The sequence below is a fragment of the Panthera leo genome, chromosome A3 (genome assembly GCF_018350215.1).
Source record: "Panthera leo isolate Ple1 chromosome A3, P.leo_Ple1_pat1.1, whole genome shotgun sequence".
In the NCBI taxonomy this organism is placed as follows: Eukaryota; Metazoa; Chordata; class Mammalia; order Carnivora; family Felidae; genus Panthera; species Panthera leo.
Window position 1 is genome coordinate 63204412 of NC_056681.1, and position 20021 is coordinate 63224432.

At 38.4% G+C, this 20021-nt stretch overlaps 1 protein-coding gene across 4 annotated transcripts in view; it reads right to left on the reverse strand.

The window, feature by feature from the left end:
- Positions 1–20021, reverse strand: part of THADA (THADA armadillo repeat containing) — a 325833-nt gene that overhangs the window by 297305 nt on the left and 8507 nt on the right. For 3 of the 4 annotated variants that reach the window (XM_042932129.1, XM_042932128.1, XM_042932130.1), the window contains exons 5-14: positions 19257–19405; positions 19105–19137; positions 18785–18833; positions 16130–16317; positions 13024–13118; positions 11848–12068; positions 9258–9964; positions 6788–6939; positions 3409–3564; positions 2554–2676 (exon numbers count right to left, since the gene is read on the reverse strand). In XM_042932129.1, the coding sequence (XP_042788063.1) occupies positions 2554–2676; positions 3409–3564; positions 6788–6939; positions 9258–9964; positions 11848–12068; positions 13024–13118; positions 16130–16317; positions 18785–18833; positions 19105–19137; positions 19257–19405 (1873 nt within the window). Of the gene's footprint in view, positions 1–2553; positions 2677–3408; positions 3565–6787; positions 6940–9257; positions 9965–11847; positions 12069–13023; positions 13119–16129; positions 16318–17593; positions 17798–18784; positions 18834–19104; positions 19138–19256; positions 19406–20021 lie in introns of those variants that run through there. The other variant, XM_042932131.1, reaches the window with a different exon arrangement.

Below are 20021 nucleotides of genomic sequence, written 5' to 3' on the forward strand. Positions count from 1 at the left end.
AAAAAAAGGAAATTTTATTTATACATACACACACAGTGTGTTAGTTAAGCTCTGTTTTGATTATTATAGCAAAAAAAAAAAAAATTGCTACCCATCCCCAACTTGATTCTCTAACTTATTTCCTGTTACTCAGCTCCTTTGGTCCTCCAAGTACCTTATGTGTCATTCACAAATTCTCCCTGCACTTTTTCACTTCCAAGCTTTCAAATAAGCAGGTATTAGGGAAAACGCTATTCAGATTTTAGGAATAAGAGCAGATGTGGATAGGAGTTTGGCTCTACCACTTAGTAGCTGAGGGACCTTGGGCAGGTTACTCAACTTTTCCAAGATGCAGTTTTCTCATTGTCTTGAAGTTTATTTATTTTGAGAGAGAGAGTGCAAGCAGGACAGGGGCACAGAGAGAGGGAGAGAGAATCCCAAACAGGCTCCGCACTGTCAGTGTAGAGCCCGATGCAGGGCTTTAACTCACAAACAGGGAGATCACGACCTGAGCCAAAGTTGGGCACTTAACCAACTGAGCCACCCGGTCACCACTCTTTTTTTTTTTAAGTGGGCTCTACACCCAACATCGGGTTTTAACTCACAACCCCGAGATCAAGAGTCACACGCTCTTCCAACTGAGCCAGCCAGGCGCCCTAATTTTCTCATTTTTAAGTGAGGATAATAATGCCTCTCACAGTTTTGCTATTAAAGTTTAAATGAAAATGTGGATACAAAGCATTTTGTAAATTTAAAAGTACTCTAGCTATTACTATTAGTTATTTAGATATGAAATAATCTCCTTCACTAGACTCGAAGACACCTTTCCCAACTAATAGCCTCCTCTTCTCCCCCAGGATTCACTCTGTTGACTGGCACCAAGCCTATCATACACTGTGCATGACACCCACTATTCCCACTATTATAAAGATGATGATAAATAATATAGTGTCAAAGTCACAACTGCCAAAAGCCACAGGTGACTACAGTTGGGAGAAAATATCAGAACCATGAGATTGACTCAGGTGAAGACTCTAAAGGACTATTTTCAAAAACATATATATTCACAAAGACAAACTAAGAAACCAGGTATCCACACAAATTCAGAATGTCAATCCATAATAAAGGTTTTATCTTCCTAAGTACCTAATTCAGATTTCACAAATGTTATTTTACCTCTTGCAAAAACAGGCAAAAGAGCCATGTTTTCTTAGATCATCTAGTAATGATCTAAGAAAGGCTAAAAATGAGTGCTCCAAACAAAAAGCAAGTGCTCAGTATGCACGCTAATCATTTTTAATGACGCCCAGCAAGGCTTTTTAGGGTGATTTAGAGTTTACAAACAGCTTTCTCGTTTAATCCTCAAGAGCAACCTTTCTAGAGAAGGTACTCACCCCACTTAGAGTCAAACAGACTCATAAGGTAAGCCAACCAGCCAGTGGCAGATATGGGACTACACCGATGTCTTTCATGTTTAGGTTGTAACTTTCCAATCTTCGCTGTTGGGATTTTACAAAGCTGAAGGTGACTTCAACCTTGGTATAGAAATATTCTCCTTTACATGATTTTTTTACCTTTCAAATACAAAGCTGAAAGCTAAGGCCATCCATACTAATGTTTAGAATAGGTTGTATGTAATGGCTCCAATGTATCATTAATTTATCACAACTATTTCGCTAAATGAAAGAAAATAAATGAACTCGTGTCCTCTGATTCTTAAATTTTTTTAATGTTCATGTATTTTTGAGAGAGAGAGGGAGTCAAGCTGGGAGGGGCAGAGAGAGGGAAACAGAATCTGAAGCAGGCTCCAGGCTCTGAGCTGTCAGCACAGAGCCTGGTGTGGGCCTTGAACTCAAGAACTGTGAGATCATGACCTGAGCCAAAGTCAGATGCTTAATGGACTGAGCCACCCAGGTGCCCCTGTCCTCTGAGTCTTAGAAGAAAATAAGAGCCTGCTTCTGAGAGGCTAGATTTGGAGTAAGAAATCAGTGAAAAACTCCTGATGGACAGAAATGGAAGGTTGTCAAGCTAAGCTTTGGCTCAGTCTAGAGCTTCTATGTCTGGGGTTCCATCCATGCCATTAGCACAGCACCCTGAAACCTAGTCCTACTCTTCACACTCCCTCCCAAATGGAATAGACTGGAAACTCCATAGCTGGACCACAGACCAGGAAACACTAATACCAAGCCACTGTAGGTCATGTTAGTCTAAAGAAGAAGCAGGCTCTGATATAGCAATCTTCTACCCTGGGGAGGGGTGGATGAGTTCAGGGCCAGCAATTACCTTTCCGTTAAAGTACTAAATTAATGTAGCCCCCATTAAGCTGTAAATGATTGAGGTGAACCCATTACTGTTATTCTGTAACAGGACTCAAGTCCAGCACTGGTTCTCTAACTCAGAGTACCTCGAGAGAAGTACCAAAGCGCCAGAAGAAATATGTAAAACCCAGATTGAAGGGAAAAAAAGCACAGAAACGCTATTCACTACAAGACTTCCATTTATTTCCCTTTAACGTTTATTCATAATTGCTCTAGGTTTCGTAAAAATCCTTAAGTCTAGAAACAGGTCACCTACCTTATACTGCTGTAAAGATACAGAAGGGTGCTGTTTGGATAACTCATTCTCTGGCTCATGTTTGGATCTACTTTGCTCCAGTTTATAAAGCACCTGAGAACTCTCCTGTATCCTACAAAACAACTTTTGAGAAAAAGAAAAATAAAGCATATGTGAGTTCCATTCATCTTAAATGTCAGTCTAAAAAAAGGCAAAGGACAAGTTTTCTACATTCTTTAGACTAAACCTCAGGCAAGGAGAGTACTGGTTTCTAAACTCTTAATATTTATACAGTGTTTCTCTCTGACAGAAAATGAACACATATTTTTAAACCCCCCCCCCCAAAAAATCACTGCAAATCAGAATACAGTCATTAAACTACAGTTCTACTTCCTTTAGGTTGGCATGAAACTACAGATATACTCACTTCTATACTCTCCCAATTCTGCATCCCATAAATGTGGCATGTGATTAATTCAAGTGGAATTAGTCAACAGTCACCATTTCAGGAGGCACTTAAATGGTAAAGCTTCAAGGGCATCTTTCCTCCCCTCACCAAAGTTTTCTTAAAATACCTTTCACCCTGAAAGATCCATCACTATAGTTTTTTTTTTACTTTCAAACATTAAAAAAAAAAAAAAAAAAAAAGAGCTCAAGTTTGATTTATTTTACACCAAAACGAAAGGACTTTATACCATGGACTTGAATCCCAAATGTAAACTTTAGGGAAATGGTTCACACAAGGGCCATGAAGGGATGTGCAGTCCAATCCTATGACCATTATTCCCACATTCTCTCAAAATCTGAGCTCTTTTCAAAAATGATTTGCAGAGCAGAGTCCACCACTTTCCAATACTTTCTGATGAGAAATTCTACCTTTTTAAGAAGAGAACAAATCTGTTGCCGCACTCCTGGGGACTGACTGTTAAGATTGTATGCGATAAAGAATTGAATCCACTGCATTTCTTCTGTGGAAACGATTTCTGTACTTCGATTACTTTCACAAAGCAAGCCTAGCGTATCTATCCGTACCTAAAACACATCAAGCAATAAAACGTTACTTTTTCAATGAAATAAGCAAAATGTAAACAACTTGACATATTTATTTACCAAAAAAACAGTAAAACACAGTTTACCTGTACTTCAGAAAGGTTCCCTAAGGGGTGTGTGAGTGGCTCAGTCAGTTAAGCACCCAAATGTTGATCTCAGCTCAAGTCATGATCTCAGTTTGTGAGTTCAAGCGCCATGTAGGGCTCTGCACAGACAGTGTGGAGCCTGCTTGGGATTCTCTCCCTCCCTCTCCCACTGCTCCTCTGTGTGTGTATGCTCTCTCAAATAAATGAACTTAAAAAATAAAATAAAATAATTGTTTAAAAAGACAGGTTTCCTAATCCCAAAGATCCTGTGGTTATATCCTATAAAATTATTTTATTAAATGTGTAAGTTGGGTATTTGCAAGTCAACAATCTTAAAGATTCTTATTCCATGGTAATGCTCAATTTCATTCTTTTTCCTCTTTTTTCTCAGTGACTACTCTACTCCAGGACCTTATCACCTCACTCTTAGATTACAGTTATGCACATCTTACCAGTCTTCTGGTTTCTCTTTGCTCTCACACTGCAAACTCATCTGTTTCCATTAATTCCACTTTTTTGCTGAAGGCAGAATGGCTCTGGTTCCTAGTTACCAACTGAGTGAAATCTGAAGTCTTCAACCTAGCATTGGAGGCCTCCATAAACACTCCACTCGTACCAAACAATGTCCTGAATCATCCTCTTGACTTTGTTTTGTGTTCTCCCATTTTAGTATTTTTTTTTTTTTGTAAATCATTTTATTTTTTTTCAACACGATAACTATACTCCTTCATTCCCATCTCCTATTTCTCCCTTCCCCCAAACCACTTCGCCTCTGGTAACCATCTGTTTGTTCACTATAGTGAAAAGTCTGTTTCTTCGTTTGTCTCTTTTTTTTTCCCTTTGCTCATCTGTTTTATTTCTTAAATTTCCACATATGAGTGCTATCACATGGTATATGCGTCTCTCTCTAAGTTTGTTTAGCATTATACTCTCTAGCTCTATCCATGTTGTTGTAAATGGCAAGATTTCATTCTTTTTTATGGCTGAGTAATACTGCATTGCATATATATATAATATATATACCACATCTTCTTTATCCATTCATCTATTGGACACTTCAGCTCCTTCCACAGTTTGGCTATTGTAAATAATGTTGCAGTAAACATCAGGTGCATGTGTCCCTTTGAATTAATGTTTTTGGATTTCTTGGGTAAATACCCAGTAGTGTGACTACTGGAAAATAGGATAGTTCTATTTTTAATTTTCTGAGGAACCTCCACACTGTTTTCCACAGTGGCTATACCAGTTTGCATTCCCACCAACAGTGCAAGGGGGTTTCTTTTCCTCCACATCCTTGCCAACACTTGATGTTTCTTATGTTTGAGTTTGGTCATTCTGACAGGTGTGAGATAATATCTCATTGTAGTTTTGATTTGCATTTCCCCGATGATGAATCAGATGTTGAGCATCTTTTCACGTGTCTTTTGGCCATCTGAATGCCTTCTTTGCAGAAATGTCTGTTCATGTCTTCTGCCCATTTTTTTGTCTTTTTTTAAATTATTACTATGATTTCTCTGCCCATTTTTAATTAGATTATTTGTTTTTTGAGTATTGAGTTGTATCAGTTGTTTATATCTAACCTTTTATTGGATATGTCATTTGCAAATATCTTCTCCCATTCCATAGGTTGCCTTTTAGTTTTGTTGGTTATTTCCTTTGCTGTGCAGAAGCTTTTATTTTGATGTACTCCCAATAGTTCATTTTTGCTTTTGTTTCTCTTGCCTCAGGAGACCTATCTAGAAAAATGTTGCTATAGCCAACATCCGAGAGATTACTGCTTGTGCTCTCTTCAAGGATTTTTATGATTTCAGGTCTCACATTTAGGTCTTTAATCCATTTGAGTTTATTTTTGTTTAAGGGGAGAGCAAGTAGTACAGTTTCATTCTTTTGCATGGTGCTGTCCAGTTTTTCCAGCACCATTTGTTGAAGAGACTGTCTTTCCCATTGGATATTCTTTCCTGCTTTGTTGAAGATTAATTGACTGTATAATTGTGTTTATTTCTAGGTTTTCTGTTCTATTCCATTGATCTATGTGTCTATTTTTTTGCCAGCACCAAACTGTTTTAATTACTACCACTCTGTAATATAACTTGAAATGTGGAATTGTGATACCTCCAGTTTAGTTTTTCTTTTCAAGATTGTTTTAGCTATTTGAGGTCTTTTGTGGGCTCCATACAAATTTTAGGATTATTTGTTCTAGTTCTGTGAAAAATGCTGTTGGTATTTTGATACAGATTGCATCAAATTTGTAGATTGCTTTGAGTAGTATAGACATTTTAACAGTATTAGTTCTTCCAACACATGAGCATGGAATGTCTTTCCATTTCTTTGCATTATCTTTAATTCCTTTCATAAATGCTTTATAGTTTTCACGGTATATTTTACTGTTTTTGGTGCAATTATAAATGGGATTGTTTTCTTAATTTCACTTTCTGCTGCTTCATCATTAGTGTATAGGAATGCAACAGATTTCTGTACATTGATTTTCTATCCTGCAACTTTACTGAATTAATTTGTCAATTCTAGTATTCTCCCATTTTGTGAACTGCTCCAACACTTCCTCTCCCTTAATCGCATTTATCACATTTCTAATCAACCACCACCTACTCTGCTCTAAGCTCCCCCCCAAATCCTAACCCATAAAAGCGCACTTATATCTGTATAGTCTTCTAAGAGTTTCCACTTGTGTTACACAGGTTTTCTTATTCCTTCAACTAAAATTTACATAGCCTGGGGGCGCCTGGGTAGCTCAGTCGGTTGAGCAACCGACTCCGGCTCAGGCCACGATCTCGTGGTTTGTGTGTTCGAGCCCTGCATCGGACTCCCTGCTGTCAGCCTGTCAGCACAGAGCCCCATTCGGATCCTCCGTCCCCTTCTCTTTACCCCTCCTCTGCTTGTGCTCTCTCAAAAATAAATATTTTTTATAAGTAAATAAATAAATAAAATTTAAATGGCCGGGATGCAAACTCTACACTTTTCACTTTCAATTTACCCTCCCTATGGACCCCTTAAAATAGTGCTGGGCTCAACAGAGAGGCCTCTATAGTGGACTGCTAACTGAATAAATGACTCAGGGATCTACTACATGTATGAAATTCTCAGACATTTTGTTTGCTTACTTGGCAGTGCTGGTGAATTAAGCCTTGTTTTATTCTTGCACTGGACACAAGGTTCCTCCAGACATCAGTTGCAGACCGAAGATGTCCATGAGCTCTAGCTGCTCGCAGACATGCCATCAAAGCTCCCAGAGCCCCTGTACTATTATAAGATCCTAAGGATGGAAAAGATTGTTGCCTCAAAAGCACAATAACACAGACCACTACTGTGCTATATAACAAAACAACTACCACAATTTTCATTTGCAATTAACATTCCATTTCCAGAAAAAAATTGTATTTTAAATTCTAGCGTGAATTAAAGTTCCTATTCTAAGGGCACCTGGGTGGCTCAGTCGGTTAAGCAGCCAACTTCAGCTCAGGTCATGATCTCACGGTTTGTGAGTTCAAGCCCCACGTCATCAGGTTCTGTGCAGATAGCTCAGAGCCTGGAGCCTGCTTCAGATCCTGTGTCTCCCTCTCTCTCTCTGCCCCTCCCCTACTCATGCTCTGTCTCTGTCTCTCTCTCTCTCTCAAAAATAAACATTAAAAAAATGTTAATAAATAAAGTTCCTATTATAAAAGAAACATTATTGAAAGAGATTTAATAGCTCTTGTGTCAATAACTTCAGTAAGCATAATCCCCTTATGTTAACTTAAAGAAATCATTCTTGGGGTGACTTTCAGCCAAAATCAGGAAAAACATTTCAGTGGCCAAATATCATTTCTCTAAAAATAAACACTAACCCTCTGCATATTTTGGAGGTATTCTTCCTCCCTCATAAAAAAGGCAAAAGGAGGATTATAAAGAACCTGGTGCTTGGGGTGTCTGGGTGGCTCAGGCACATAAGCATCCGACTCTCTTGATTTCAACTCAGGTCATGATCTCACGGTTCATGAGATCAAGCTCTATGTGGGGTTCTATGCTGACAGCACAGACCCTGCTTGGGATCCTCTCTCTCCCTCTCTCTGCCCCTCCCCCACTCACATTGGCTCACGCTGTCTCTTAAAATAAATAAATGAACTAAAAAAAAAAAAAAAAACACCAAAAAACCTAATGCGTTTGGAAGTTAGGATATCAGCCATTACTAACAGGACAGGGGGCTCAACCTCACAAGGTGCAATGATATAAAAATAGAGACTGCCTTATTCCAGAACAGATTCATGAATCTTGAACTTTAGATGGCTTCTCAGAAAGGCGGGAACAATTGTTGTTAAAAACTACAAATAATGAGAAAAAAAACCCAACTACAAATAATGGCTTATTTTTGGGTATAGGAATCAGATTTTTCTAGCTACCTTGTGGTTACTGTTTGAAGTATTGAAAGTTTTCAACTATTTTTAGTTATAAGTTTTCTTAAACTGTGATGCAGGGTACCATATTCCTGCTTCGTTAAACAGAAAATAATAATTTTAAGATTTACATGATAGGGGCTCCTGGACGGCTCAGTCGGTTAAGCATCCGACTTCAGCTCAGGTCATGATCTCACATGATTCACCACCCATGAATTCGAGCCCCACATCGGGCTCTGTGCTGGCAGCTCAGAGCCTGGAGCCTACTTCGGATTCTATGTCTCCCTCTCTCTGTCCCTCCCCAGCTCAATTCCATCTCTCTCTCAAAAATAAATAAACATTAAAAAAATTTTTTTTTTAAGATTTACATGATAAGTCAAGATCCATCATTGACATATTAATTACTGATTTATGCTTTAATGTAGTACTTCCTTCCGGGTTACTGAGTTTCAACAGAATGTTTACCCCTATTCTAATTGACTACAGATGGCTGTTTCTTGAGGTCACACATGTTCTACATATTTTTTTCTCTTTCCCAGAGACAAAAACTTGCTACTGTCAACTTAACCTGTCTTCATCCTTGCCTAAAACAATACTTAATTACTGTTTCAATCACTAGAATAAGGAACTTATATAAAACACTCACTTTTATTCCAGTCTGACAACCTAACAAATAACAACTCAGTAAAATGAGATAAAACTAGTAATAAGGGGGGAGGAGGGGGGGCGGGCAGCGTGGATGGTTCAGTCAGTTAAACATCTGACTCTTGATTTTGGCCCAGATCAGGATCTCACAATTCCTGAGATCGAACCCCGCGTCCGGCTCTGAGTTGACAGTGCAGAGCCTGCTTGGGATCCTCTCTCTCCCTCTCGCTCTGCCCCACTCCACTCTCAAAATAAATAAATAAACTAAAAAAAAAAAAAAAAAAAAAAAAAAAAAGACTTAAAAAAAAAAACTAGTAATAAAGGGAACCTTATACTCATGACTGAAATCAATCTTTAGCTTATAGAAATGACTTAAGCCAAAAAAATTCTATTCTACTCAGGACAGGAACATTCATTTCAATCTGAAATCTCTATCATTGATGTCCTCTTTTGCAATTTACAGAAGTGGTAATATTGAAATTTGAATATTGTCCACATCTACCGAGGAACCTACCCTTTTTTAACTAGAAATTACTAAAAGAATGGTTCATCTTACCACTTTTAGCATCAGCAGAAGACTGAAGAATCTTTACCATGTAGCTTAAGCTTTCGGGGCTGCAATTCAACAATTTTGGCAAGTAATAATCGATCACGTAAGATTTCTGGTCCAGATTTCCTTCACACAGTATAAAAAGGAGAGGAGAAACCCAAGTCTCATGCCACTCATCAATCCACGTACTGTCAACAGCCTGGGACTTCAAATGACTCTTGTGACTTCTGAACATGGTCTCCAAGAGGTCACTTGCATAAGGTACCAATGACTGGTCTCCCATCACCTCTAAGATTTGTGATGGAATAGTTTTGGCTAGTGCCAAAATATGTCCAATTCCTGTATAATCTACTAAACAACCAAGACACATGTATTTCCCTTTAACATGCCATTCCAGTCGCAAAAGACTCTCTGTCAATTCACAAATGAAACGATCGGCAGCCAAACCTGACGCTTCTGAGTCTGATTTTTCTTTAGTGAGCTGGTGTATTTGGAGAACATTTCTGAATATAATTTTGGTTTGGTGTCTCAAAGCATCCAATGGATGTTCCCAGTGGGTATAGACATATTCCAAAAGTTTCCCAACTATGCTTGAATTCCCATTCAGACTGTCCTTTAGGCTTGGGGAACTTGATTCAAGGACATGTATGGCTGAATTAGTCCAAGATGCCAAAATTCTAGAGAAAAACAATTCCAGGGTTGATTCCTTGATCCTGAAGAAAAATGAGCCATGTTATTATAAACTGACTAATAAAAGAAATTTCATTTTATAACCATTTAAATTTTAAAAATATAAAAGACAAAGAATGACCAGAAAATTCAATCATTATTAAATTTACAACAAAAATTAAAAACAAGGCCAAAATAGACTCAAATTTATAAATTAGTCTTTCCACCTTATAGTAATAATCCAGGGGCACCTGGATGGCTCAGTCGGTTAAGCATCCATCTCTTGATTTCAATTCAGGTCATGATCCCAGGGTCGTGGGATCAAGTCCCACGTCGGGCTCCATGCTGAGCATGGAGCCTGCTTAAGATTCTCTCTCTCCCTCTGCCCCTCTCCCCCACTCACACTCTCTCTCTTTCTCTCTCCCTAAAATAATAATAATAATAATAATAATAATAATAATAATAATAAAGAAAAGAAATAATCCAAAAAAGGACTAAGGAAACTTTTGGGAATGATAGAAATGTTCATTACTTTATTCTGATGATGGTTTCACAAGTGTTTTAAAACATAGTGAGGTAACCTAGGGCTGGAGAAAGTTAGGGGGAATGGGGTTTCTTTTGAGAGTAATAAAAATATTCCAGAATTGATTGCAGTGATAGTTGTACAACCCTGTGAATCTACTGAAACAAAACTGAATTACACACTTTAAATAAGTGACTTTTACGGTATATAAATTATATCTCAATAGAGCTGTTATACAACACCACAATAAAAAGTGTTTTTTATAATTTAAATAATTTTTATATTATTATATTTATATTATTATTTTAAAAAATTATTTTAGAACATTGTGCTTTTTTTCCTTTACCTACATGTTCACTACTATCAAGCTGTATCTATGGTTTGATATTTCAAGCACACGATCACTTTCAGGCATTATGAAAAAAACACCCAAAAAACCACAAAACACAATCCAGTGAAGTCAAAAAAAAAACCCCACAAAACACAATCCAGTGAAGTCAAAAGAACTGGTTACAATTCTGGCTCAGGTGCTTATTAGCAATACACTCTTAGGTTTTAGCATTTACTTTTCTGACTTCACTTTTTCCACACAACACATCTGATTTCCTATCCTATCTATCAAGACACGTGAAGCTCATACTGAATTACCTATGTTGACGTTGTTCATAAACTCCAAAGCACTATCCATATAAAAATTTTCATAGTTTTTTAAAAATGCTAGCATTAGGGGCACCTGGGCGGCTCAGTCGGTTGAGCGTCCAACTTCGGCTCAGGTCATGATCTCACAGTTTGTGGGTTCAAGCCCCACGTCGGGCTCTGTGCTGACTGCTTGCTCAGAGCCTGGAGCTTGCTTCAGATTCTGTCTCCTTCTCTCTCTGCCCCTCCCCCGCTCACGCTTTGTCTCACTCTGTTTCTCAAAAATAAATAAAATGTAAAAAAAAAAATTTTTTTAATGCTAGCATTAGAGACTAAACGTTAACATTAGTATTAGAAATGTTCAATACAGGGGCACCTGGGTAAGCCTCTGACTTTGGCTCAGGTCACGATCTCACAGTTGATGAGTTAAAGCCCCACATCAGGCTTTCTGCTGTCAGCACAGAGCCCGCTTCAAATCCTGTCCCCTTCTCTCTCTCTGCTCCTCCCCCTTTCGTGTTCTGTCTCTCAAAAATAAATAAACATTAAAAAAAAAATGTTCAGTACAGGTTCACCTGCCCTAGTAATTTCTGTAACTCTCTCTCATCTCATCTTCTTTCATACCCACTTCATTGCCTACATATATCACCCTTTCAATTCAGGACTATCCTGAGCACTTTGCATTGAACTACTAAGTATGCAGGTTCAGTCACCATCTTTTAAATGTCTGGCAAGCAAAAGAAAATATGAGACAACAGCATGAAAACTCACTGTGAACTCAAGGTGAACAATACATGGACGATATTCAAGAGCAGGGCCTCCCCGCTTGGGCCCATCCTTCCATTCTGCCAGTCCAACATGGTGAGTGTCCCTTGACACAGGAATAAGAGAGTTGACTGCGAGACATCAGCACAACAAAGGCTCCTGCAGCAGTTCAAAAACCAGTCAGGGATGCTGGTACAGTCCACTGAACGGAGAAGCAAACTACTAATCTGGAAAAACATAACAGAGCTAACATGTTACAAAGCCTCTAAAACTGTACAGATATTTCAAGATGCACATCCAAAATTCCCCTTCCCCTGAAACATCCTAGGAAAAATAACTGAACCTAAAGATGAGAAGCCACAAGTGTTAAAGTTATTATTACCAAAAGGGAAAAAATTAAGTCTTAGGATTAAGAATTCTAAGTATGTGAACCATTTTGCTGGTTTGAATGTACTAGTGGAGCAAAACATATCATCCCCTGCAGGTGAATGACCTTAACACTTTTTAGAGGTGATTTGAGAAATCAAATTATTAAATTTTATCCAATGGCAAATACTTTGTGTGATCTCATAGAAGAGTACACATCTATTTTATATAACGTCAGGTAAACAGCTGCTTTGCATAAAGTCAGGTAAACAACTAAAATAAGTTTCTAGATAACAGAGTAAGGGAAGAAAACCCTGATAGTACTAAATATAAGGATTAGCGCACAAACTATCAAATTATATTTTCCATGTAATCAAATTCACCGAAAAATTGACTCTCACATGCTTCCAGTCTAAAGTTCAATATTTGGGTTATTCTTAATGAAAAGGACATACTTATCAAAAAGTTAGGACTTCATGTATGTATATATTAATCCCTGCATAATTTTAATATTATAAATATCTTTTATAACACTGAGAGATGAAACTGAACAAACAGCACTAGAAACATATGAAGAGGCACCCCTAAAAATGTTGATAGTGATTATCTTTAGGAGATGGATTTACAGGTGACTACTCTGGTCTTCTTTCTGCTTTTTCTGCATTTTTGGACTGTCTCTTACTATAAGAGAAAAAGATCATCAGAAAGATTCTACTATGCAGAAAGAAATTTTTAATTCATGTCTTTAAAAATATTTTTAAAACATGTATCTAATTATCAATGAAATATACAATTCTACAAAGGAGATGCACTCACCAAATCAGGAATCTCTTCAGGTGGGTGAAACATAGCCTTAATAAAAAGAATAACAGCTAATCCAGATGTACTCTGAATTGTCTGTAAGAGGTGATCTATTTGGTAAAAAAGTAGAGAGTGTGGATTAAATGACAATGGATATTCTGGTACAGTGGAAAAAGCACACGCTGCAGGGACAGAGAGTCCTGGGTGCAATTTCTAGCATGACCACATCCTAGGTGAATAGGACTTGGGCAAGTTATTTCACCTCCCAGGGACTCAGCTTTCTCTTCTGTAATATGGGACAATATAACTCCTATCTGACAATTATTTTAAGCTTTAAATGCATAACGAACATAAGACTTTTATGCCCAGCACATAAACACTTAATAAATGTGATTCCTTCCTCTCTCCACTAACACCCACTCTCCCTTCCTCTCCCCACAGCACATCTAGCAGCAATACCGCTCACTCTCTTCCCTGCACTGAGGCCTCTCCAGCCCAACCCCCATGCATTACTCTTTCTTTTCTTTTTTTTTTTTTTTTTAATTTTTTAACGTTTATTTATTTTTGAGACAGAGAGAGACAGAGCATGAATGGGGGAGGGGCAGAGAGAGAGGGAGACACAGAATCGGAAGCAGGCTCCAGGCTCTGAGCCATCAGCCCAGAGCCCGATGCGGGGCTCGAACTCACGGACCACGAGATCGTGACCTGAGCTGAAGTCAGACGCTTAACCGACTGAGCCACCCAGGCGCCCCGCATTACTCTTTCTTAAAGTGATTTCGGGGCTTGTGTAAAGAGCCTGCATCAGTGCTAACTGAAAGCTCTGCTATCATTGGCATGTACCCAATGCAACCAATCTTGACTTGCTATTTTCTCTTTGTTTTCTATTAGCCTCTGGTTTGTAATAAAGTTTACCAAATATGGTAAATTATTCAACCGGGGCTAAGACTCAAAAATCCCTACCATAAACTACCTACTAAATATCCACTGTGCCCTTTATCCCTGCTAACAGAACTGTGACTTTGATTGGGGCATCCACGTACTCAGCCAAAGGCGGGACACTTGCTTCCTCAATCTTGCCTGCAAGTAAAGGTAGCCACGTGAGGGTTCAGGCCAATGGGATAGAAGCAGGTACTTGGGAACTTTTGTTTTTCCTGATTAAAGGTAAGGATGCAACTGGCCCTCCTTCCTGCCGTGAACATAGACATAATGTCTGGAGCTACAGCAGTCAAATGGCAACCAGGAGGCAAAAAACGTGAGTAAAAGCCAACATGCTGAAGACGGCAGAGCAGAAAGGCAGAAATGTTTGGGTCCTAGACTGCATACAGTTCGGGATCACCTGCCTCAGAACTTGAAGTTATGTGGGGACGAGGGGAGCCATATTTGCTTAAGTGCCTGAAGTTTGGTTTTCTGTTACTTGCAGCTGAACATTTTACTAATACATGAAATTTTAAAATCCTGGGGAAGAACAGCAATGAAGAGGTCCCATCAATGGTTCAGAAAAGGGGCTACCTCTTATTAAAATCAGGCCTTCTCTGTGTTTTACCCATCCTATAACAAATTCCTCTTTTAAAAAGCAAATATCCGGGGCGCCTGGGTGGCTCTGTCAGTTAAGCGTAGGACTCCGGCTCAGGTCACGATCTCGCGGTTTTTGAGTTCGAGCCCCGCATCGGGCTCTGTGCTTATAGCTCAGAGCCTGGAGCTTGCTTCGGATTCTGTGTCTCCCTCTCTCTCTGACCCTCCCCTGCTCACACTCTGTCTCTCTCTTTCTCTGTCTCTCTCTCACAATAAATAAACATGAAAAAAATTTTAAAAAAACAAATGAAACATCTGAACCAATTCATTAATTTTTTCGTTAATATTCATGCATACATGATCATATAGAATGAGAGATAAAGGTGAAAAAGTAATTTAACTTTTTGTGAACACGATAAGTTTTTTTTTTTTTTTTGCTAATCTTATTGTAATATAAAACACCCAAAACAAGGGCACAGCTTAATGAATTAACTGAAATGAACACCCTTGTACCTACTGCCCAAAGCAAGAAGCAGTACTCAAGACACCCTGCCCAGAAGGCTCATCCACGTGCCTCATCTCAACCACAATCCCCTTCTCTCACCCTGAGTAGGCATTATTGTGACTTTCACAGTAATGGCTTTCTTCTTTTCAAATGGTTTTATTAATCAAATGTGCATCCCGTCCATTTTTTTAAAAATGTGATGTATTTTTTAAATGTGTTTTAATCTACAGGTGCCCTCTCTACCGCTTTCATTGTATAACAATTTCTCTATTCAAGAACTCTGGCCTTTGACCTGCAACATTTCCCACAATCTAGATGTGGGTTTGTTTAGTCCTGATGCAATTGCACACGTTCTTCTCTCTTCTACAATTACTGTAAACTGGCAGGTGACCTAGAGATTGGTCTCAAGTTCAGTCACTTTGGGAAAAGTATAGGTGGTGAAACCAAGACTAGATCTAAGGGGCATATATTGTCTGGTTGTCTGTTCTGTAAAGTTAGCAGTTGCTGATGCTTAATGCCTACGTCAATTCATTGGGGGTTACAAAATAGTGATATTCTACCATTTCATCTTAATTTATTATTGGAAATACTTTTATAAAGACAGACTTCCTCTCATTAGCTATTTGGTTTCCAGTGGCACAGTTCATATAAAGAAAAGCAACATATGAGAGATACAAAGGGGAATGATGAATGGCCCCACAAGGATTACTATCATTACTTGAGGATAATACCTACTGCTGAGGAGAAATGTACAGATTACATTTACCTTTCCAGATTTTCCTTCCAAATTTGGAAATCTATTCTTCTCAAGAATTTTCTTTTGCCACTTAAAGTCTCTGGCTTTTCAACACTAAGACTGTCAGATTTCCTTCTTTACAATACACATACACACATTTAGAAAAGTCCTTCAACATTACCCCTTGGAGAACTGGTACATTTGAAAGAAAAAGCATTAAAACCTCATAATCCAGGGCCTCCCCACTTTAAGGGGCTAGGGGAGAAGTAGTTCTACGTGTCAGTTAAGTATCAAACATTTCATACCATTATTAGCGTAAGCTGAACGACACTCAATTATAATCACCATTTTTACGGTTTTACACTTACCATCAATTAAAAACTTGGTGAAAATACTCAGCAATCCACACATACTTAGCCATGTGGGGGAACTGGAAATCCTCACATGAAGTGTCTGAAAGTCTTGTATTTTCTGTACCAACATCACAGAAACTCTAGTGCCTACCGACAAGTCATTCATCAACTGCGTCTGAACAATATGATTTCCGGCAAATTTTCTATAACGAAGAAGAGACGTTATTACAAAAGAAAAGTCACATGAAAATGTCACCATTTCCATCCCTCGATAAAAAACATTCCTCAAGGGGCGCCTGGGTGGCTCAGTCGGTTAAGCGTCCGACTTCAGCTCAGGTCACGATCTCGCGGTCTGCGAGTTCGAGCCCCGCGTTGGGCTCTGGGCTGATGGCTCAGAGCCTGGAGCCTGCTTCCGATTCTGTGTCTCCCTCTCTCTCTGCCCTTCCCCCGTTCATGCTCTGTCTCTCTCTGTCTCAAAAATAAATAAACGTTAAAAAAAAAAAAAATTTTTTTTTTTAAATTAAAAATAGAATTACCATATGACCCAGTAATTCCACTACTGGGTATTTACCCAAAGAATATGAAAACACTAATTTGAAAAGACATATGCATCCCTATGTTTACTGCAGCATGATTTACGATAGCCAAGATACAGAAACAACCCAAGTGTCCACTGATAGATGAATGGATAAAGAAGATGTGATATATACACATATATACATACACACACACATATGCATACAATGGAAAATTATTCAGCCATAAAAAAGAACGAAATGTTGCCATTTGCAACATGGATAGATCTAGAAGGTATAATGCTAAATAAGGCAGTCAGAGAAAGGCAAATACCATAGCATTTTACTCATATATGGAATTTAAGAAACAAAACAAATGAACAAAGAAAAAAGAGACAAATTTAAAAAGACTATTAACTATAGGGAACAAACAGATGGTTACCAGGGGGGAGGTTGGTGAGGGGAGGGGTGAAATAGGTGAAGGGGATTAAAGACTACACTTATGGTGAGAAGAACTGGGTAATGTATAGAATTGTTGAATCACTCTAATAGCCTGAAACTAATATAACACTGTATGTTAAGTATACTGGAATTAAAATAAAAATTAATTAAAAAAAAAAAAAAGAACAGCACACATATATTACCTCTATTCCCTGCCAGAACCTCAGTAAACCAACCACATAAAAAGACATAAATACACAAGGGCAACAAATAGACAACAAGACAATAACAATAAGCCTTTGGAAGCCACAAAGCAGATAGATAATAACTAACTTAGCAGAATCAACAAAAGTAAATACTAAGCCAGAGAATAATCCCCAAAATGACCTGATTTGCAGCCTCAAAAGGCTAAGAAACTTGGCACCAGGACTCCTTGATGTGGAAATAAATGTAGGGCTGAAAATGAGAAGACGGGCTACAAGTCTGTTGAAGAAGAGTAAGAACCAGCAAACAAGTGGCTTACCTCTGGGGAAGGTAAAGCAACACCAGATTGCAAACAAGCGAATTAGGCAAATATATGAACAATGAATGCCAAACGCCATGACCTCAGCTTTTTTCACTCCCTCAGCAACCAGAAGATTAAGCCAACGGTTTGGTTCCATGGTGAATCCACTACCCATGCAAAAAGACCTAAAGATATTGACATCGGAGGTTTTCCAAAGAAATAGCCTAGCTAAACTAGCCTACAATAAAACCTGCCATCAACCCCACCCATATACACAGTTTCAAATCAACTCTCAGTGCCCCATCCTTAAATATGAGCGCTAGGCTAAAAATCACCAGACTTCTAAAGAAAGCTTCCAGTTTCATATAGTGAAGTGACCGAAAGCATCAAACAGAAAAAAAATAGCAACATAAAAGAACTAGGACTATGCAAAGGTAAGAAAACTATATTTAAAAACAAAACAAAACAAAACCCTATCATTAATATCCCCAGAAAAATAACAGGATGTTTCATTTATAAAAGAACAGATGCTAGGGGCGCCTGGGTGGCTCAGTCGGTTAAGCGGCAGACTTCGGCTCAGGTCATGATCTCGCGGTCCGTGAGTTCGAGCCCCGCGTCAGGCTCTGTGCTGACAGCTCAGAGCCTGGAGCCTGTTTCGGATTCTGTGTCTCCCTCTCTCTGACCCTCCCCATTCATGCTCTGTCTCTCTCTGTCTCAAAAATAAATAAACATTAAAAAAAAATTAAAAAAAAAAAAAGAAGAACAGACGCTATGAGTAAGGAACACTCAGGGAGGAAAGAACTCTTGCTCATATTCTCCTAAAAATTTATTTGATTTTTTTAAGTTGATTTATTTATTTTGAGGGTAGGGGGAAAGAGAGAAAGAGGGAGAGAGAGAATCCCAAGCAGGCTCCACACTGTCAGCACAGAACCCGACGCGGGGCTCAATCTCACAAACTGTGAGATCACGACCTAAGTCGAAATCAAGAGTTGGACGTTTAGCTGACTGAGCCACCCAGATGCCCCTTTCTGATTTTTTAAATTAAATATCAAACCTCTAAAAAATACATTTATAATCAGGTCTAATATTAACAGAGAGGAATGGAATGAAGCATGTTCTGGAAACTTTTTAAAAATTTCCTGTGTACAAAGACAATGCACAACCACAAGTGTTCATGCACACATGCACAAGCATACAGATACTACTTGCCTATTTTCTTCAGAGATTTCAGTTAAACTCTTCTGCATGAAATGAAGCACTGAAACAAAAAGAATATATGATGACAAAGCAGAACCTAAAACTGTGAATTTTAATGTCAATATAAGAAAATATTTTAAGTCACTATTACCTACAGTGATATCATGGTATAGAAGTAGAAATTTAAAAGGAATATTTAAAAGGCAGGGACGTGATGTACGTTGGTAATCTGCAAAACTCTACCCATTGCCAAGAAACCGAAAACAACCAGTTCCAAACTGACTCATACAAGCAGTTACACCCTCAGAATAAAATAAAAGAATGGGACTTACCATTTTTAAGAAGATTACTAACACCTGCTCTACCTGTGGGAATAAAAAAATTAACACTGGTAGGGAGTCTCAGGACCAAAACTAACATTAACAAAATTGTTTAAAAACAATAATGTAATGATAGAAAAAATACTACAAAAGAGCTGGCTTACCTACGTCAAAGTTCTCCATACAGCAAGATATATTGTCAATTACTTTCCTATAAGAGTACACATCAGTAGTACTCAATTCTTCCTGAAGACGAGAAGTAAAACTTTGTACAGCCTCAGTTAGAAAAAATTCAGGTAGGCCATTTAGTGAGCTAGAAAAAGAACCAAGCATTAGAAATCTGGCAACCATGTAGTATGTAGAAGGGAATCACATAAATGAAGTAATACTGGACTACATCTTCAAAATACAGCCAGAAAATTTTAACTTCATGCCACAATTGTTGAACTCCTTGCTTCCATCTTGCTTCCCTCCTCAATAGAGAAGCCAGAGTGATATTATAAAAACACTGTGTTAATCTTCTGCCTAAAATTGTCCCACATGTCCATCTCAGTCCAGTTGGTTGCCATAGCGCTGCAATGACTTACAAGACTCCACAAACTCTAGCCCCACCACTATCTCTCCAGCCTCATCTTGATCCTTGTTGACTTAGCTCTAGCTGCATGGCCTTCCTTGTGGCAACAATATAACAAAGTCTTTGTTCTTGCTATTTCCTCCAACTGACACTCCTCCCTCAAATAGACCCAATAATAATCATTCCCTTGTCCCTTTCAGGTCAATCTCAAATATCACCTTATCAATGTCATTTTAGCAAAGATATCTGAAGTGACCACCATATTTTAAATTGCAACCTTCACCCCATCCTTGATGCTCCCATCTCCCATCACTGCTTTATTTTTCCCAATCACATTCATTTCATCTAATCCTAT